At 39.8% G+C, this 21387-nt stretch overlaps 3 protein-coding genes across 3 annotated transcripts; 2 read left to right on the forward strand and 1 right to left on the reverse strand.

Annotated features, from left to right (window-relative positions):
* The first annotated feature begins 1275 nt into the window (after positions 1-1275).
* On the forward strand, positions 1276-8599 carry LOC109426667 (uncharacterized). The gene is made up of 4 exons (XM_029869701.2): positions 1276-1510; positions 1595-1763; positions 8031-8116; positions 8270-8599. Exons 2-4 carry the CDS (start codon positions 1734-1736, stop codon positions 8385-8387), a joined length of 234 nt encoding a protein of 77 aa, XP_029725561.1. The 5' UTR covers positions 1276-1510; positions 1595-1733; the 3' UTR covers positions 8388-8599.
* LOC115265269 (U6 snRNA-associated Sm-like protein LSm6) lies at positions 8589-10230 on the reverse strand. Its single transcript, XM_029869700.2, has 2 exons — positions 10072-10230; positions 8589-8888 (listed from the first exon to the last, which is right to left on the reverse strand). Exon 2 carries the CDS (start codon positions 8885-8887, stop codon positions 8648-8650), a length of 240 nt encoding a protein of 79 aa, XP_029725560.1. The 5' UTR covers position 8888; positions 10072-10230; the 3' UTR covers positions 8589-8647.
* A 2219-nt stretch (positions 10231-12449) lies between these two features.
* LOC115265270 (charged multivesicular body protein 4b) lies at positions 12450-20766 on the forward strand. The gene is made up of 5 exons (XM_029869702.2): positions 12450-12609; positions 12721-13000; positions 19449-19626; positions 19692-19945; positions 20021-20766. Exons 2-5 carry the CDS (start codon positions 12820-12822, stop codon positions 20077-20079), a joined length of 672 nt encoding a protein of 223 aa, XP_029725562.1. The 5' UTR covers positions 12450-12609; positions 12721-12819; the 3' UTR covers positions 20080-20766.
* Positions 20767-21387: the final 621 nt, after the last annotated feature.

Genomic DNA, 21387 nt, shown 5'->3' on the forward strand with positions numbered 1-21387 from the left:
TCGTAAAATGGAAGTGGTGAGAAAAGGCCATCTGCCATGGGGTAAGATGCCACTTCATGAAAACCAGTGAAGAAAATTGTCAGACAAAAGAGGCACAAAACAAGCAACAAAGAAGGTGCGACGATTACTCTTTATCCCTACTGGTTACAGATAATGACATGATCTCGAATTTTTTTGTTGCAGATAAAACGGAAGCTGAATTTGTTGCGTACTTTTCAACTCGTGAATAATCAATTTTTGCTAACCGAAAATCGAAACTGTTTGATGATAGAGCTTCACCAGAGTTGCAGTGTTTACCGACTCGACGTTACCGTTCGAAAATCGCAATGCAAGGCTTAAAAATCTCTAAACTCGTAGTGTACGATGTTATTCCCATTATTTTCAAGTTGGGACAAACTAAAGACACTATATATGTAGTTCCAATCGAGCAGGAGACCTGTCAAACGCGCTTTAAAAGCATTGCTCGAAGCATCATCGTCATGACGCGACAATCATCATCAATAGCAACAATCATCACATTTCGTGTCTTTAGCATACAGTGTCTTTAGGACAAACTAATGTCGCATGGGTTTGTGTGTCGCAACAAATACAGGTTGCGACATTGTCATTATTGTTGCGCGATGGTTGAATTTTGATTCACTGATGAAAACATTATAAAATTACGTCACACTTTTGTATGGGACTTCTGAAATTTTTATATGGGTCGTCACACTTTGCTGAACCCCCCTCCCCCTGAAAGCGTGACGTAATTTATGGACGTTCCCTAAGCACAGCTATTCTTACAATCACGGAGTAGCATTACTGCAGGCGGTCAAAAATGCTCAAAGACTATTCAAAAAACAACAGAACTGTACGTTTTTCATTTTGTTCATGATACTATTCTATAGTTATCTCGATCGTTATCTATATAATTTATCGCATCACATATGCTTTATCTTATTAAGCGATAGCTCTGTTTCGCACCTTATGAATTTTATTCTTTTTATCGAGCTTTTAAATCAGTACCACTACTGCATTGGGACAAGATTTTGGCAGATAAGCATCTCTGGATATTGTACTAGAGAAGAGTTTTGTCCGCTTAAAAGTATTTGAACCATTGTGCCACCCCAACCCGATCCATAAAGCATATCAACCGTTTTCCCCCTTCACCCATCACTCACCTGCAGCCACGAATACACCCCAACCGACTGTGAAAACACGATCTCCAACCGAGCGAGCACACGGTTGCACCATACGCGGTTAAGGGTTTTTATGGTTAACGACTTTCAGCTCCCCACAACAATCACGCACGCTGGCACTGTTGGTGTGCTTTCGGAGAGTCGGCTAAAGCTGAATATCTTCGGCGCGCTCAACTTTGAGTCTCCCAAATCAACACTTCTACTGATTGCCATAGCCGAAACCAGTCTCAAGTCGGAATTCATACGAGATACATCAGCTGGTGCTGTTGCTGGAAACGACGTTAGCGTCCATCGGTGGTGTGTGGCAACGCGTGGTATTCGCTCAAAAGTTCGTACGTCACCGAGCGTAGATCTCCCCAGCAGAAGCTGAGCTTCAAAGGCACCTTTGAAATTTGAATTTTTCCTCTTGCTTGTAGAGTGGACATCTAGTCGTCGGGCGTGTGACACCTGCAGAATCCGAAGGAAGGGGTTTGGCGTTGTGCAAAAGAACAACTGGTCTTTGAAGGTTTTCGTCTAAGGATTGATCAAGATCGTTCAGCTTCTACACGTTCAACCATGGGCCGAATTGGTGCAATCTGCCTAGCCGTAAGTACCCCCTGTTTTGGTGTATTGAAAATTTCATCACGCAAAGCTGGCGAAAGCTTGCCTGGAACAAAGCAAGTATCATGTAGGCATGCGGATGACTGAATTGCCGCGCGCAGAAGTGAATGAAAGTGCAATGCAATGGAAAAGTAAACCGATGAAAGTGTCCCGGAAACTTTCGCACATTCGGCCACTGCCGCGCCGTCTTGATCGATGATTGTTCGTTACCGTTCGATTGTTTCAGCTGATCCAATTCCAAGTAAAATCACAATCCAACAACGAACGGTACGCTGAACTCAACGGTAGTGTGGTGGTTGTATTGGCATGTTTGATCGACGAACCATCATCAACGCGAACCGCGATCGTTGTTGTGTGGTATATTTCGCCTTGAAGTTATTTAGTTTTACGTAATCGGCGTAACACTTTTCATGCGAGTGCACAACGCAGTTCACCAACTGTTGTTTGCTGCTTGATTCCGTGCAGCGATCGCGATCACAAAACGCTCTACAGACCCAGATATGAGCCTGGAAGATCCCAATCGGCGGGTTTGCGCCGAAAAAGATAAGTGGGTCATGGCTGCTGCAGCAAGCTGTGAGTGTGATCGAACGTATTTTTATCGCAGCAGTCGATCGAGCGACGACCTGCCTGATGTTATCAAATCGTTTTACTTTCATTGATACTTCCAGAGAATTCCACGTTGGTGAGTGTCATTGACACACACGCGGAAGATGAAGCGATCTCGCAATCGATTCAACGGTTGATACTTGTACTGTAGTAAAAGTTGATTTATTATACAAGAAGCTGAATAGCTTTCACTGGATTAATTCCTTTGAAAATATTTTTAGTTAGTATCATATTTAACTGGCAAAGCCTCACTGCACGTTACTCAGTCAAATGATTCCTCCATAGTTGCTATCTTGGCCAAAGTTCATTGTGCAGTAAAACTAAAAAAACTGTCATAATGAAACAATCATTTGCTGTACCAGATATTTGCCTCAACGCTAGGGTGTATTAAAATTGCACATGGGTAAAAAGCTTGGGGTCTTACCCTGCAAATGATAGCTAAGGGTGTTAGAAACAAGCTTTTGTACGACGACAACTTTCAGAAATGACATTTAGAGGTCGCCCCGGCGAAATTTTTGAAAAATTGTTAATTTTCGAAATAAATTTCAAACAAATATTTTTTACCGTACAAAAATTGGCAATACCCACCCCTATTTATATTTTTTACAGCTTCATATAGATCCAAACTACTTGGGAAAAATAATTAACAATATGTTTTGCAGGTAACTTTTTGTCTTGAATTTGATCAACATATAGGAGGATAAAAATGACGTCACATGTTTACGTCCAAAACTGTTGTTTACCAGTAATAGCCTACCTTGTGTTATTTTATGCCGTGTATGCGTTATGGTATAACCAAATTGTTCTAACCTCGGATAACATTACGGCAGTACGAAGCTTGTCAAGAGAGCTAGCTTTTTTAGCTACTCAACACCTTCAATTACCTCCCAAGCAACAATTTCAACAATTTCGAGGCCAATAAGTTGTAGAGGTTTTGAGAAATGTAATAATATCTAAATTCGATGATTTTAGTTTCTTGATGACACTTAAAGCATCATAGAAACTATTTGACTTAAAAATGTTACTTGTGATGCAATTCACCTTAACTCTTTAGGGTCTGAATTTTTCCAAGCGATATTATACAAAGGGGTTGACCTTCTTCGAGCGTTTTGGTGACCAAACTACAGAATCGGTAAAAAAAAGTGTAATTCCGAAAAAATCCACAGCTCAGGTGAGATTTGAACTCACAACTCTTGTTCGCTAGACAAGTGTTTTTCCAACTAAGCTACCGTGCCAATTAATGACACTGCATTGTAGTTGTCATAAGGTAATTCAAATCTCATCGATCATGGTTGATCCTTCCCTTAATTTGCACCGCAAATATATCCATCTCTTGTGTATATGTTGAGTTTATTAAAAGATCATTAATTGATTAGTATACCGAAGACTTTCCCCTTAAGTCAAAAAACCCCATTTAATCCAACTATGCTAAACAGAACCCTTCTTACACCTATTAAAATTATTGTTGTATTATTCGTATTTGCCATATTTAACTCGTGTGATTGTGCCTTTTGGGCACTCTTGAAATGTTTGGATTTGGCATCTAGTCGATTGGTTCCCAAAATAGCATCATTGACGATGGGCTAAGCTACCAGAAAGGCCAGACACCTCCTAGCCGTCTTGTATGGAATGCTTAAAAAATAGCTTACATATTCTAGAATATTATATCTTTTGTTAACATGAGCATGAGCATGAGCATTAGGATGGCCCACACTTATATGAAAAACAAAAATTTCGAAAAATACTAAGTCTTACCTCCTAAATCAGTTGTTTTGGACTCCCAGAAGCTACGTTCAAAATTTGAGCAAAATCGGTTGAGCCTAAGGGGGCGCTCAAAACACTTGAAGTGTGTATGGGAAAACTTGGTCAAATGTATGCAGAAATTTTAAGTTTTCGAATTTTGCCGCTAGGTGGCGCTGTGAGCGTTCAATAATCAAACCCTTTGGTATTATTGTAGGTAACTATATGCCAGAGAACTTTGTCGAAGACCGCGAAGTGATCCGACGGCTGTGAAAAAAGTTATACCCTAGGCAAAGTGAGGCAAAGTATTGAGATTTCATTATTGATATTATTCCTTTACATGTATTGGAAAAATAACAATAAAGTTTTTCCTCGCTTTTCCTAGGGTATAACTTTTTTCACAGACGTTGGATCACTTTGCGGTCTTCGACAAAGTTGTTTGGCATATAGTCACCTACAATAATACCAAAGGGTTTGATTATTGAACGCTTACAGCGCAACCTAGCGGCAAAATTCGAAAATTTAAAATATCTGCATGCATTTGGCCAAGTTTTCCCATACAAACTTCAAGCGTTTTGAGCGCCCCCTTAGGCACAACCGATTTTGCTCGTAGCTTCTAGGAGTCCAAAACAACTGATTGAGGAGGTGTAAGACTTGGCATTTTTCGAAGTTTTTGTTTTTCATATAAAGCTTAGTTTCTTGTTGCCAAGTAGAGCGCTCAAGTAAAATTCCACCTTTTTCCGCAAGTAATTTTGACAACTGATCCAGTATAGGGAGAAACGTTACTTTTCCTTACGGAATAATAGCGCGGACTATTTTTCCGCAAGGAAAAATGACAGCTCCATTTGATTCGCACGGGAGGCGTTACGAGTGTTACACTTTTTTCCTTACTTGCCATCTGCGAACAGCTCAAGTAATTTTGAAGCGGAATCATTACTTGATCATTACTTGTTCTATCTTTTTGCACAGTACGTACCAGGTGGAAACTAGCCATAAGTGTGGGCCACCTTAATGAGCATAGATGACCGTACACTGAAAAACAAGTAAACCCAAATTTAAATATTTTAAATTTTTGAATTCTTTTTTGCATCCTCTTTCATTCGCTCTCTTTGTTGTTGTCAGAGAGTGAATAGCAAAACAACCCAGCTTTGAGAGTTCGATGCGGGAAGCCTAAATTGAGTAAGTGACATAGAACCGAAAGTTGAGTAAATTTAACTGATGGTTGAGTAAACAAACTTCGACTCCAGGTACTTGGCCGAATACGCCTAAATGCAAACTACCTACCTCAACATCAACTCCATCAACTCAAAATTGGCTTCCCGCACGCAACCTTGGGTTGGGTTGGGTGGATTGAACTCACTTTTGGGTACTTTTATTTCTCCGTGTACAATTCATAGTTGCTACTCCGTGATTGGTTGTACTGTATCTTTTGTTAACTGCCAAAAAGTCTTGGCTAACCAAGGGGTTGGTCATTCAGCACACTTCATTTGTGCCGTGATTTTTGAGCGTGTGCCAATATGTGCCTAATCTGTGCCGGTTGTTTTTCAGTGTGTGCCGAAGTGTGCCGAACGTGCCGGAGGTGTGCCGAATGTGCCCAGTGGAATATTTTCTTAGAATGTTTTTGCGCTAATTATAATCCTGTCTATTTTTGGCGTATGTTATTGGTATAGGGTAACCAATATAATTTGGACCCCCATATATTTTGGACCCCCTGTGTCCTATTATCACAACTTACGCAGGTTTAATGATGAGATGACGGAAATTTTTAGAATCATTCGCTAAATAGGATCGCTCTGCACGGGCAGCAATCATTTCCTCACTGGAAATATTCTTATTTGCCTTGAAATTATGTTTTGCCAATCTCGTCATCCGTGCGAGTGTCGCATCATGTTTACAAAAAGAGATTGCGGTGCTGAGGAAACTTGCAGATGTAAACAAAAACGTTTATCATTCTAGCGCATTAAAATCGCAAAGTTAATCTAATCAGCCTTTGTCAATCAAGTAATTAGGATGTGATCCAGCATATTCAAGCGGCAAATTCTTCCAAAATAGTTTCAAACGAGTTTAAATGCCGGGTGTCCAAAATATATACTGAAGAGGGTCCAAAATATATTGGGGTGTCCAAAACAGTGAAAACTGATGCTTCAAAAATCAGTTGTTTTTATCAAATTTTCAGCCAGAAATGACCTTGTGGGTAATTTTAACGGACAGTGGAGGCTTTTACGAACATACTAACATCATCATTATGTGTAAATACCCTCTGAATATGTTTGATTTTGAATTAAATTCAAACCAATGTCCTCTAGGGGTCCAAAATTCAACCGTTACCCTAGTCGGTGTTTACCGACAAAATTCCACCCAGAACACTTGTCTACAATCTGTATGAAGGGATTTTTTGCAATCGTAAGTATAATGACAGTTTGATTCCATACCGCAAAATTGGATTTCTATGTTGTGCCCATGTGTGCCGGCATGTGTGCCGAGATGTGCCGGCATGTGTGCCGGGCACAATGTGCCGAGTGACCAACCCCTTGGGAAAAAATCTATATATGCTTTCACGTAAACCTAAGGTGAATATTATTTTGGGTGTGCGGGTGCGAGTATAAGCACAACATCAAACTGTTTTGCATTTACAGTGTACATCGCTGTGACATTTGAACACTTTTTAATTCGACATGTGTCGAATAATCGGGGTACGAATTAAAAAGTGTCGTATGAGCCATTTTACGAGTGACAACAATGTTGATGATGATATTGATTTTTACGGGTTATTGGACACTACCTCCTGTCAAAATTCATTCATAAAATCGGCTCGTAAAATGGACGATTAAAACGTGTCGAACCATCGGGGTAAGACGGTATTCTGAATATTCTCTCTTGGTGTTTGTTAAGGAAATCTTGCAGTGGTTATTTCCTCCAGAAGTCACATCTGAAAAACCTGCCGGGTATCCTTATGTGCATACGCGCCAACTTGTGACGTAGTTGGGGGGGCGAAGCTCTCCAAAATTGGACAATGTTCAACTTTTTTCAGCTCAATGTACTAGTTTTCACGTGAATATGCCCAGAATACATAAACTGCGTCGATATTTTCTGGATTTCATTGATTTTGAGAGGCCTTGCCCCCCCAACTACGTCACAAGTTGGCGCGTATGCTTATGTGAATTCTGCAGAAATTGTTTCTGGGAATCTTAATGAAGAATCCTGTAGAAAATACCAGAATTTCTTTTTGGGGTTTATCCAAGAAGAGAAGAAATCCATTAAGGAATCTGGAGGAATCCACGGAAGGCATCCGTGGTAGAATCTCCAGGCGGAACTTTTTGGTTAAGCTGAAGGTTTTGAAGAAATTTCGGAAGTAACCGAAGCTGGCATTTCTAGAAAAATCGATAGATATTATATTATGAATTTTTAAAAGATATTCCTAAATACCTAGATGGAATTCCTTGTGTAATTCACAGATGGAGTTGCTAGAAAAAATCTCCAGAAGAAATATCTCTGGTGGAATACCCAGATGGGATTACTGGAAATGTCCCCAGGACTTCTTGGAGAAATCCAACAGTCAAGTTGGCAGATTGTGAATGAATCGGGGTTTTCAGAATATGATCAATGAATAACCATTAACTATGAAAAATCTTAGGTAGGATAGCGCCTAAGATCGGTTTAACGCGGTAAATTTAAATTACACGAAATACAACATACCTATACGGAAAAAATAAATACACGGTAAATATTACTGGGTACCTGATTGGACACAGGAAATCAAACGGTTTTCTTCAGAGGTCTTGAAATTAGCTTTGTACTCACCTGTGGGGCCGATCAAGTACCTAACAATAATCTTCACCTAGTGCATGGCCCACTGAGTAGCCCCAAATAAATACCACGTTTACTAAAATAATCTCTCTATTACAGATCTTTGCAGTATTACTTTCACTCATAACGCAAGTAGTGGAATCCACCGTTCAACCTAAGGCACCAAATTTCCAGTATTTTGAAAGGTACGGAATTGATTCATATCATAGATCCGAAGCAAGCATAAGCGATTTAGTAGAATAAAATTATCTAGTCGGACAAAGAATTTAATAAAAACAGATAATCGAGATTATGCTGGTGACATTCAATAATGCATAATTTTCTCTGTCCTCTTTCAGGCCCAAATACCGATACCCGTACTATGATGAACAAGGCCGCGGAAAACTGCTCTACGGCTACGGAGGTCCCGATCTTTACCAATACAAGAGCTACTCCCCACTGGACGGAATTCATTGACATCCGCAATGAAATTAGGCTTAGTCAATTAGTCAACTTTAAGAAGCTTTGTACATAAGAAAATGAATAGTTAGTTTTACGCGAGACGATGATTCCTTTATCGTTTTTCAGTGGCCGGAGCGCAGCAATTTTGAAAGACTTACTTTAAATGCAGTTGATTTGTACCCAGTAACTAAACATATTAATAAAAAAGAAAATGAATAAATCTTTTACGCACAGTTCTTTATTACGAAAGAAAGTTCCCCATTCTTATCGGTAAGTTAAACTCTCCGTTTTTGCGTCGAAATGTACAGAACGTTGTTACCTCGAATGAAAGCATCGCCATACTTGTTCTTCAGCTGACCGTTGGCGTACTCTTCCGTTTGATCCAGGGCGATGTTCATGTAGCCATCGAGGCAAGCCAGCACACCACGGTAATCGACTCCGCTGTTCAGTTTGACTACCACCGGGCGACCGTGGATCTGGTTGATGAACTGCGAGAGCGCCTCTTTGCGGGACATTCTGAAATGGGAGGAAAACCACACGGAATAGGTGAATCCATTAACCCTTTATAAGGCAGTGGCAACTATATTGCCACCTACTGTTTGTATTTTTTTCTGTTTTATAACAATTTATTTCGAACTTTCTTTTTGGTTAACGCAAAATTGGGATTACTAACAACGCCTGGTATTTTTTTGGTACTAAACAAAGCTTTAACAACAATTTGGGAGCCATTTGTAGCTTTAAAAAATGGCTAGATTTGACCGCGTGAAGAGAATTAGCTCAAACTTATTGAAAAATTATAGATTTGGTAAATATTTTAAGAAATAATATAATTATTGGTTGACATGAACTGAACTACAACGTTTATATTATGGGTTGAACCCTAATCTACTTTAAAATCTCTTTTCCGGCTTTTTGTCGAAGTCAATTGAAGAAAAGTACCCTAAACGGGCAGTGGCAAGAATATTGCCACCTCAAAAGCTCGTTTTTGGGGTGAACGGGCAGTGGCAACTATATTGCCACCAGCGTTTTTGGCCTAAACGGGCAGTGGCAACTATATTGCCACCTAGATTTTAGCGAATTTCTTTCAAACAAAAATTGTTTTGTGCATGTAATCATGTATATAATCATTTCCACAATAGTATGCGTTGACAACTCTTCTAGTTTTCTCGGCCTTATAAAGGGTTAAATCATACACGCCTAAAAGTTGAAGCAATGTGTGATCAGAAAAATGTGTAAATTGCATGTCCATTTCAAGCCGGATTCTTGATAATGTCGAGAACATTATACGGCTCAAACAGGTTGGATAATCAGTGAGAAAATGAATCTGCAGAAATAAAATAAATGTCTGAGATTTAAACAATCTCTCTAGAAAAAAATCCTGTACAATGAAATGGTAACGATCAAAATTACAAAATATGGGAAATAAACGATTTGCAAACACATTATCATAAAAAAAATGCACAAACGAACAGAAAACTCGTTACTCATGAAAACAAGTCAAACATTTTTTGTTTCATTACTGGTTGTGTGCATTGCGTGGTGCAGTGACCGGTAAACGAAAGTTTGGGAGCCACTGATAAATTTGTAGCATTTCGCCACACCAATCAAAACCAGAATCGGATTCCACAAATAAAATTCCAGTGATTATTGCTTCAGTTGATTCTTGTTAAACATTGGACTCATCTATGAGAATACTTACATGGAAAAATTAGAACAAAACCGGTGTAAGATTCTAAATTATGCGAAAAACTAAACGTTTTGTCCGTGCACGGATTTTATGCGGCGTTGCGGCTACACAGGTTGTTGAACAATAACAAAAACTGACAGAACGAATCAGCCGCCGTGATGACGGCGGCTAAATAAATTTTGCACTGAAACAAAACGTCGTGTTGCCTTAAAAAATCAAAATAGGTATACAAATTCGACAAGGGTTCATTCAAATATTACGTAACGCAAAATTTGACGATTTTTAACCCCCTCCCTCCCCCGACGTAATAAAATTTCCATGGGCAATTTTGAAATTTTGTAAGCAGCGTACCACAGCCACAGAGCCAGACCCCTTCCCCCCTTAGCGTTACGTAATATTTGAATGAACCCCAATGATTAATAGGGCCTGGCTTGATAAGGGAGCGTCCATAAATTACGTCACGCTTTAAGGGGGGAGGGGAGGTTCAGCAAAGTGTGACGACCCATAAAAAATTTTCAGAGATTCCATACAAAAAGTGTGACATAGGGGGGAGAGGGGGGGGGGTTGAACTCGGGGTTGAAAATGATCAATTTTTGCGTGACGTAATTTATGGACGTTCCCTAATCCTCCTCGAAATCAAAAGAGTTTTGCAACATGCTCTAGAGCGGTGTTTTGCATTTGCCTCGTTGCGAGGGAGCGAACCAACCCCAAACAGAGTGGCAATAAAAACTGAGCGAGGAAGAGGGGAATGAAAAAAGAGCCGATGTATTTATGGGAGTGGAACTCGCGAGAGCTTTTTGAGTGTGAGTGGACGCTCGAGTGGACGTGAGAAACACAACAAGTAATTGGGTTATTTAGTGAATAATATATTGCTATTTTCTATAGCCTAATCGAAAGAGCTTATTTTTCTGAGTATAACGTGATTTTATTTGTTTTGATGGTTAAATTAACAAAACAGCACAGACAAACAGACGTAACACTTCGAACATTCTTCGATTCAAAATCTAGTCACGGGAACATGTTCGCCCAACGCTAAAAGAACCGAGTTTGGCCGACCATCGACTAGGTGGCGGTAGTGGGCAAACGTCAAACTCGAACAAAAACGATGCGAGCGCCACGAGTGGTCAGTTGGCCAACTATCAAATTTTTAAATTGGCCGTTAAATCGGTGTACGATGGGATTTATCAGAGTGTTACGTCTGTTTGTCTGTGAAAACAGTTTTAAATTTCGTGGATAGAATGACAGTTCAATCGATAAAGTGGCAGTTCGACCCGAACAAAAAAATTTTCCCATACAAACTTAAAATGCATTTTAAAAATGATTTCCGGACTCCAAAAATTATGAAATTTTGGATTTCGAATAATTTTTGGGCGGAGAATCCGATTATGAAATAATCCGGATACCCCTAAAGAACCCAATTCAGGCCAAACATTTCAATAGGTCCTATCTGCATTTGAGAGGCTCTCTTTGTTCACTTTCTCTTTCAATTATTGCATTGTAATGGTACATTTTCAACTACTTTTGCAGTACAAATCAAAAGACAATTGTTTTGACCATCGTTCTATGCAAGGAGACAATCATTATTCAAATAAACTGCTGATATATTAACGAAAGAGAGGGAAACCAAAGAGAGCCTCTCTTCTGCAGATTGGACCTTTAGACATGTTTGGCCTGAATTATGAGTATTCACTCAGCCAAATAACCTTAAGATTTCCATAAGGCCGAACTTATGAAACGGCCTTTTAATGATTCGGATGAATTTCATAAGGTCACTCTATGACGTAAAATCGTCTAACAGCTTGGCTTTTATTCATGTTTAGCAAAATGGTATTCTCAAGCGTCGGTCGGGATAAAACACGGGCTCGGTGATCCCGACGTTCATGGATCGAATCCAGTCTGCATCATTTTAAGTTTTTTTTTGTTCTTTTCATAAGTCTATCTTATGAAATTTGTCATAGCAAGCACGATTATTTTTCATAAGGTATTCTTATGTGATCTATAAGAATTAGTTATAGCAAATTTTCATAAGGTATTCCGATGAATTTCGCTAGTTTTTTTCGCTCAGTGTTGGACAAACTCCTCGCCCTCGCTGCGCGGCAAGCTCGCGCTCGATGCTGCTGAGGATTTGCGTTGTGATTTCTGAGTTTATTTTCACTCCTCATGAGGAGAAAATCGCCAAAATCGCTTCCTCATTTTCTCGCGAGGGAGTTTCTGTCAAGCCTGGGCCTATCTGACCTTTCGGTGAAATACGCTTCCAATTGCTCAAAGATTTTGTTTCAGTGTAATATTTATTTAGCCGCCGTGATACCTAGCGGAGACACGAACCACTAAAATGTCAACGCGAGGAAGAAACCTTTTTCGTCGATTTTCGACGAACACCTGTCACCAGCGCTCGCTGCTGTTTTGCTCGATGAAGTGACGCATCGGAGTGAAAAAGGAAACCAAAAGTTTTTTCGTCTGGAACGCAAACTGCGAAATTTTTGTGAAAAGTGGTTGTTGTCTCGCAGTTTGGAATAATCTGATTTGTGCAAATTTAGCTGCAGATCGAAGGTAAGTTGGGTTGATCAGAAAAAGTTCGATTTTGTCGCGCGCTAGTGCAGTAAACTAGCACCATGTTTACGGATTGTTGCTAATCATATTTCGCTCACCCTCGTCTTTCAGAGAAAGTCCTTGAACAGCAGCGCAGCGCTCGGTTAGTTCCCGATTTTTTGTTGTTTTGTCGAACCCTCAAGACAGACAAGCGGAGACGCACGCAGCAAGATGAGTTTCTTCGGGAAGTTATTTTCCGGAAAGAAGGGCGAACCAGCCCCGACGCCCAGCGAAGCCATCCAGAAGCTGAGGGATATCGAGAATATGCTGACCAAAAAGCAGGAATTCCTCGAGAAAAAGATCGAAGTCGAACTGGACACAGCGCGGAAGAACGGAACCAAAAACAAGAGAGGTGAGTGCCAGGATCGGTGGGGTGACGTGCTGAAGGGCAGTGGATTAGCAGGGAAAGTTTTTACTGTTTTGATAATGTACACTTGATAAGTTAGGCTGGATGACTCATTTCGATGTTTGAAGATGTAGCGCGAACAACACACGAAAAATATCAAAAAGTGGAAAACTAATTTCATACCTAGTTATGGATTTTAAACAAAATGATTGCAGACTCAGATAGCTATCTCGTAGGTCGTATTCTTCACAACATCCGCTCGGTATCGTGCCTTGGGGTTGACAGAGCAATCAGTTTCAGCAGGTTGAAAACTAAGCTTGCGCAATTCAGATGAGGTTTACATGGGATTTTAAATCTACTCTATGTGAAATCCGGGATAACAGATGGTCTGTAGTGATTCGCTCGGCCCGCTTTTGCGTGAAGTTAGGGTATTTTAACCAGTGCTGAAAAATTCATTTCGCTATATCTAAATTCAATCACCTACAGCTCATTTTAGAAGCTGAACCTGAGAATATGGTATATGAAAAACTTGTGCGGCTAGACCAATTCTGCAAGAAAGTCACAGAAAAACCACTATTTTTCGAACATTTAAGGTAAATGTCACGGACTACCTTTGAAAAATGCCAAATGATATTCACCGTGAATATCATTAGGCATATTTCGAAGGTAGTACGTGACATTTACCTTAAATATTCGAAAAATATCGTTTTTTCCGTGACTTTCTTGTAGAACTGGTCTAGCCGCACAAGTTTTTCATATACCATATTCTCAGGTTCAGCTTCTAAACTGACCTGTAGGTGATTGAATTTAGATATGACGAAATGAATTTTCCAGCAATGATTTTAACCAATAGCGTATCCCTTAGTAGCTGAAAATTTTTCTAGTCGAGAAAACAGTAATCCTGTTAAACGACGTAGGTTGAACTTACTCGAAGTTGCTGCATTCCGCTCTTACCTATCCGCTTGTTGATAAAATGAGTAAGAGCATCTTCGAGTAAGTTCAACTTTCGTCATTAAACAGGCTAATATGATATCCTTATTGGTGTATCAACAATTGTGCAACAAATTCTATGTCTTTCCTAGATATTACAAACAAAAACTGTTGTTTATCTATATTAACGAGATTTTCAACCCCAGGCTAGTTCATCTCGGATACAAACAAAAACTATACACATCTTAAATTTATAATAACATAATCATTTTGCATTAATTATCCTTAGTAATTGTAATTGTAATTGAATTTATTAATCATACGTGAACCATCTTGTACATTTATCGGGTCAAGGAAACTTTGAGGGGAAAAAACAATACTGATAGGATAACTAATAGATAACAATTAACAGTGCTAAGGTGCTAATAATTAGATGATATAGAATTATTCTATATCGATTCAGTGATGAGGTACTCGCAAAGCTGATACCCGGGGGTCCACTATTGGGTAGATCGTATCTCTTACCATGTTAAATCGGTGACAATAGTAGAATCCCTTAGATTTAAGCAATACATAGTGGACCCTCAGACTTTTTTTTTACAAATTTATTGAAAAAACGCACTTATTAACTTAAAGATGTTGAATGAGTGCGCAAAAGACTGTGCTAACTGTGAAAGGGGTTCAGTGGGGTGGGAAATGCGCAATGGTCCACTGCACGAGTTTATGCTGGCCTGCTTACTCTCACAGAAAGTTTGACGTTTGAGCGGTGCCGACACTTCTCAAACGTCAAATTTCGTGTGAGAGTAAGCAGGTCAGTATAAATTCCTGCAGTAATCCATAGTGATGTCAATCATACTACGACATAGTGCAACGGTATGTTGTCGAAATCACTTATGTGTGTATCGGGAAATGTAATTCCAAACTAGTTAGGATATTACATATTACCACTGAGGGGGGTTATGAGCCCAGTCAGACCCTTGGTGGGACAATAATGTGTGTGGGAATACCATTGAATGTGATAATATTCTCCGAGGCTTATGAAATCCAACAGGGCACGTGCATTGAGCTGCGGATTTATGCTAAGTTAGATCAGTAGCATCTGTTTGTTAGTAGGACAAAATGCCGTTCTACCGAAACGTAGTGTGAGTGATCCCCTATGGCGCTGTAGTACTATAACTAAACTTATTCTCTGTGAATCTCCAACGCCCTTGACTATCTAGTCAAAAAATAGTGAGAAATATTACTAAAGGTAAGACAGCTTAAGGCGAAACTGGAAGCATTTCCTCACTTTTTGGTTTTGATTTTTTATTAAATAACGAAGCAATATTTTCAAAATCGGTTTTTGTGCACATGTAGAGTATGGATCAGAGTGTCTTCTGACTTTTTTTGGTGTGGAAAATGTTTTTCGTTTTTGAAGAAACCATTTTTGAACAAAATTTCACATAAAAATAGTTTCTGCAAAAATGGATAACATTTTCCACCTCAAAAAAATTCAGAAGATACCTTGATCCATGCTTTACATGTGCACGAAAACCGATTTTGGAATTATTGCTTCGTTATTTAATAAAAAAAATCAAAAATCGAAAAAATGAGAAAATGCTTCCAGGTTCGAGCTGAACCTTAAAAGTATACATTTTCTAAAAAAATAACAAGGTTTGTCAAACATAAGAAGAGCATCAGATTTTTATCTTCCAATGAATCATACGCATAATCGTATGTGAGACATAGGGTCGTGTCGAGCAATTGATTCAGTACTACAAATCCACGCGGACAATTTCATCACAAACTATTGGTTTTTGTCAATCTTGGGAAGAAATATTTCAGCTATACTGCAAATCCATAGATTAGAATTTCGTTCATAAAACATATACAGGGTGTTAGGTTCGTGAGTGCAAACTTTTTAAAAAGGGTGATAGAGGACCATAAGTGGTGAGAAAAATTGTTCTACGCATATGGTCAAATCTCAACCGTTACATAGTTGTTAAACTTTCCATGTTTTTGATTATTATTGCCTTAACTGGCTATAACTTTAAAATAGTCAAACTTATCGCAGCTTTTTGACCCTTATTCGAAAGATTGTTGACTTTCTATCAAATGACTTCTTTGAATCGATTGGTTTAGTTAAATAACTAAGTTTTCTAGAGCAAATAGCTCAAAAGTAGTGTGTTTTAGTTTGTTTTTGTCAATTATCTTTGAAACATGCGTAATGAATTAAAATTCTTTTTTCGGCAAAGTTGTGGCCCCTGTTCCACTTTGAAACAAATTCGTTTTTTGACATCAAACTTCTAGCTCTTATTGTTTTCTTGCAATTTCGATTGCAGACGTGGTGGTGCAGACGTAAACGCCAACTTTCACATAACAAAGGTTGCTATTAACATTCCTTCCCTCTTCCAACCTGACTGCAAGGACGAGGCCGGCGCCGTTATTGTACCGTTAAAGAGAGCCTCCGAAGCGTGCACAGTGAGAATGTGGACCACTCCCAGTCAATTATTCAGTTGATTCATTGTGCAACTGTCATTGGTTCGGGTCAATCACGGAGTAGCAACCATAGATATGTGCAGTCAGTCTAAGATAAGCTAACATAGTTAGCTAAGCTGGTCATAGTTGCTACTAGCAATGGTGAGGACAGAAACCTAATGTGTTTCAACTTAAAACCATTACTCATTAAAATGAGACGATATACCAGTGAAATGGCGTGCGTGCCAGCCGAAATGGATTTACGACCAGGGCGCAAAATGTTCGAGCAGACGAAATGAAGTTCACCGTGCGGCAATTTTCATTCACTTGCCTGCATATTCATATTCAGCTGCTCGATACTCGTTTGTCAACTGAATGAAAGTCAATGAATATTTGTAAACATCTTACAAAGTGTTAAATTTCTGATAAAATATTATCGTTTTCGATTACATTTAACGGTGCTTTACACAGATCTTTTCCCATTTGATTGTTGTGGAGTGTTTTTGGAAGGAATCGTAGCCATAAACGTAGGTAATTATGAAGATGTTTCTCGATCGGTTTCATATTCAATGACTACGAATTGACTGACTGTGTGAAAAGTGCTACAAAGAGTGAACACTGCTGATGGCCTAAGGGGCATTTTGGAGCTAAATCCGGTGAGTCTGTTCCATTATATTTCCGCTGTCATTATTTTAAATTCACCATGGATAGTTGCGGCTATTTTTACATGCATATTGTTATGCATCTGTTTGTGCACATTTTGTTACCCATCTTTCGTGTATTTACTCAACTAGCACTGTAAAGTTTGTCACTTTTATGTCCGTGTATTATTAAAGGAGATTTCTTCTTCCTAGTTATCTAATGAAATGCTGTGTGGTTGATACAATAAGAGAGCGAGTCCCAGCTCGCCATGTCTATTTATTTCATCTTCATGAAAAGATATTATTCGAGCCTAACAATCGTTAGTGTACATCAAATTACAAATGACACATTCCACGCACTTCTACGCCAAGGGTGTCAAATTTCAAAGTGATTGATTTGCCCCAAACTTTCCAGCATATGAAAAAGGGTAGATTCAATATTAGGAAAACCAATTGTTTTACTTAAAATTTGACTGGTAACGTATTTAAATAGCTAGGTGAAGTAATAGCATTTTATGTAAGAAAAATGAAATTTTTCATTGATAAATGGCAAATATGCCTGCTCGCATGTTAAAGTTCGCAAACATTGCACCTATTTTTTGTTAACCCTCTAATGGATACCTGGGGTCCATTGGACCCCAGAGCCACTTTGAAGTGGCCGCAAAAAAGTTTGGATTGACATATCGGCTCCATTTTCACAGTACCTGCAACTTCTCTGTCTAATTTTACAGCTTGCTGTCTTGTTTTTCTGCGTTGCTAAGATTATTGGTCCCCAAATTGGTCTCTTTTGGGCTGACTAGTTGTCGTATCCTATCCTAGCCTCAAACTACACCGCGATGAGTTATTTGTGCAAAAATAACAAATATTTCATGGCGTACTATGGATTATTTTTTATGTCAAAGTTGAATCGGACGATTTTGGTCCCCTGGGGTCCATTGGACCCCACGACACGAATGATCGTATCTTGTGATCGTCACTTCTTAGAATAATGCTGTCTTCGACAAAATTGTTCAATAGACCAAGGGCAATCTTATGACGAACAAATTAAATTGGAATTAGCCCGGTAGATGGCGCTAGTGTGTATTCAAATTATGGATTAAAAGCTAAATTTAGCTTGAAGATCTTGAGATTGTGAATGTATAGAAAGTTTGTGTCTTCGGCAAAAGTGTTCAATACATCAAGGGCTATTTGGTAATGAAAATTATTTTAAAGTTTTCCTGCAAAATGGCGCTAATTAGTTCGTATACGCCCCGCAACCTAGATTCCCGAGTGACAAGCGTCTTCAAATAAGTACACTTCTTTTGAAGTGAATATCTTGAGAATAACACAATATAATTACATTCTGTTCACAACACCAATACTTCCTATTTATTGGATAATTTACTTCAGAATTGACTCACCCGAATAACTCCAGGAATTCCTCCCAAAATTTCTGAAGGAACTCCTCCTAGGATTCCTTCAGAAACTAATACAGGGATTCTTTCAGTAATTGCTCCCGAGGATCCTCCGGAAGTTCATCAGGGAAATCCACTTAGAAGTACTCCGAAAATTACTCCCGAGACTGCTTCAGTAATTCCATTCAACTAGAAATTCGTAAAAGGATTTTTCCACAAATGCTTCCCGGGATTCTTCTCAGGGTGTCTCCAGGAATTCCTCTCCGAATCGGCCCAGGGGTTTCTTCAGAAATTGAAATTTCTCCAGGGATTCCTTCAGGAATTCGTCCCGGGATTCCTCAAAGAATTCTTCCCGGCATTCATCCAGGAATTCCTCCCGGGATTCCTTCAGGAATTTCTCCCGAGATTGTCTAGAAATTTCTCCCGAGATTCATCCAGGAATTTCTCCGAGATTCTTCCAGGAATTCCTTTCGGGATTCTCCAGAAATTCCTCCCGAAATTCCTCCAGGAGTTGCTCCCGAGATTCCTCTAGGACTTTCTCCCAGGATTCCTCCAGGAATTCCTCCCGGGATTCCTCCAGGAATTCCTTCCGGAATTCCTCCAAGGCATACAATTTGAATGCTAACTAGCACCACCATGTCATTCCTTCCTATTCCTAGAGTTCCGAACCAAACGGCACATCAGGGCTGGATGTACGGGGGGCCGGGGAGGGGGGCGGGCCCCGGGCCCCCACATTTTAGGGGCCCCCACAAAGACCTTTTTTGGTTATTATCCGCATCTGCTCGGGCCCCGGGCCCCCACAATCCTTAATCCGGGCCTGGCTATGTTCAAGAGTATGGAACCACAAACGAACTAACGTGACCCTCTTCAAATGAGCTTTTGTATTTTGTCCATGAACTTTTAGTAATGATCAAGCTCTCAGTGAATAACTGCGAAAGTGCTCTTAGAACACATTGCTGAGTATCATGCTTGGGACGTTACGCCAAAAAGAGAAATATTAATTCTTATAATTCCAATGTTCTCCATTTGCAGCTGCACTCCAGGCCCTCAAGCGAAAGAAGCGATACGAGAAGCAACTGACTCAGATCGATGGCACCTTATCCACGATTGAAATGCAACGGGAAGCCCTGGAGAATGCCAACACCAACACAGCCGTCTTGACCACAATGAAGAAGGCCTCAGACGCCCTCAAGGCAGCCCACAAAGATATGTATGTCGCCGGAGTCGTTGTTCGCATAACCGATCTTCTCACTAATTTCTCTGATTCTCTTGCAGGAATATCGACGACGTGCACGAGATGATGGACGACATTGCCGAGCAGAACGATATCGCCAACGAGATCTCCAATGCCGTCTCGACGGCGGTGGGCTTCGGCCAGGACATCGACGACGACGAACTGGAGAAGGAGCTGGAGGAGCTGGAACAGGAAGAGCTGGACAAGGAACTGCTCGGGGTGCAGCCGGAGACGGACCAGCTGCCGGACGTGCCAGCCACCGATCTGCCCGCCAAGGCGAAAGAGAAGAAAAAGGGTAAGTTTTATCATTCGCGTTCGTCATATCTTCAACGAACATTTACTGAACTATCCCCGTTATCTGTTGTTCCAGCTGTTGTCGAGGATGATGATGATCCGGACATGAAGGAACTGATGTCGTGGGCTAACTAAAGGGACGGAGAGACAAGCGGATCCAGTTCGTTGTGGGTCCGTCGTAACTCTTCATTAATACCTAGGCGTTTCCTTAGACCAGACATTATCCACACGCATATATCTACTAAAAGCTTAAGAAAGGAGGTACTCGACAGGCTAGGCTACTATCCAATGCACTTAATATATGTTTTACAACAAAAAAGGCAATCCAAACCACTCCTAGCCGTACCCCACAGCTACGCGTTACACTGCGCGGAACATGAATAGAAAAGATCATGTATTGAGATTGAAGACTTCGAGGGGCGTTTTGGTCTTGTGTAAAATAATTATGATAATCTATTCTGATTATTGTTTTTATCATTGTCAAAAAAGTAAATGTAAATTACAATTCTTTGTGCCGTGTTATGTTCGAAACAAGTTGATTTATCTCAACAAACAACTGCTTTTGTGTGTTGGTTTTAGAAGGATGCCCTAAATTGTACATTAGTTCGATCTTTCCGGTGTACCGTGATAATTGCAGTACTACTACAGTCAGTGATGAGCTGTTGGTTGGAGAAGCATACCCCCTATAGTCACTTACGAACGAAACGATATTTGTTTGAAGCTTTGAGTTCCAGATCGGTAATATTTGACCCATTGTGGAGAGTTTGGAAATATATTTTCTTACGCTAAGTTACACTAATATAGGTACATTGAAAAGTTGTACGTGGCTAGGAATTTATTACATAGATTGTAAAGAGAAAGCCAAACATCATGCGCGATCTAATAGATCTAAATATAATCGAGTTGAAACTTACATTACATATTATAAAATTGGTAAATCATGAGACAAATCCAGTATCGGTCACTGCATTCATCGGGAAACTATCAGATTCTTCCCGAACCATGTTTTGTAAGATACGAATGAATGATCTCTGAAATGCCACTTCCTAAATGTATTGTACATAATCTACACGGCAATGAATTTTTGAATGAACAATTTTTAGAATTCCTAAAATACCTACTTTTCAGCTAAAATTATGCTTAAAAGTTTACCTACATAGGGTGACTTTGAGTATTATCGGCAATTCGACTCCGGCAACATATTAAGCATCATCAAGCATCAAGCGAATTCCCACTTAGAGCTCTAATTGCCTTTATGGTTCTTGTTTCGATTTATGCCACAATCGGATATTAGGAACCCTATCGCAAACTACTCTACGATTCTTCTTTTATTTGGCGTAACGTCCCAATTGAGTTCGTCAGCTTAGTGTTAAGGTTAGTGTCTACACTGTTCTCGGTCCTGGGAAAATCGCTTCCTCGCCCTGAACGTTTAGAGTTCTTAGG

The sequence above is a fragment of the Aedes albopictus genome, chromosome 2 (assembly GCF_035046485.1).
Source record: "Aedes albopictus strain Foshan chromosome 2, AalbF5, whole genome shotgun sequence".
NCBI classification, from domain to species: domain Eukaryota; kingdom Metazoa; phylum Arthropoda; class Insecta; order Diptera; family Culicidae; genus Aedes; species Aedes albopictus.

Bases quoted from the DNA above. Each gene is read 5' to 3' on its own strand.
- LOC115265270 (XM_029869702.2), top strand. From the start codon at position 12,820: ATGAGTTTCTTCGGGAAGTTATTTTCCGGAAAGAAGGGCGAACCAGCC. The intron at 19,627-19,691 runs GTATGTCGCCGG...ATTCTCTTGCAG, and splicing joins AAGGCAGCCCACAAAGATAT to GAATATCGACGACGTGCACG. The intron at 19,946-20,020 runs GTAAGTTTTATC...CTGTTGTTCCAG, and splicing joins GGCGAAAGAGAAGAAAAAGG to CTGTTGTCGAGGATGATGAT.
- LOC115265269 (XM_029869700.2), bottom strand. From the start codon at position 8,887: ATGTCCCGCAAAGAGGCGCTCTCGCAGTTCATCAACCAGATCCACGGT.
- LOC109426667 (XM_029869701.2), top strand. From the start codon at position 1,734: ATGGGCCGAATTGGTGCAATCTGCCTAGCC. The intron at 1,764-8,030 runs GTAAGTACCCCC...TCTCTATTACAG, and splicing joins TTGGTGCAATCTGCCTAGCC to ATCTTTGCAGTATTACTTTC. The intron at 8,117-8,269 runs GTACGGAATTGA...GTCCTCTTTCAG, and splicing joins AATTTCCAGTATTTTGAAAG to GCCCAAATACCGATACCCGT.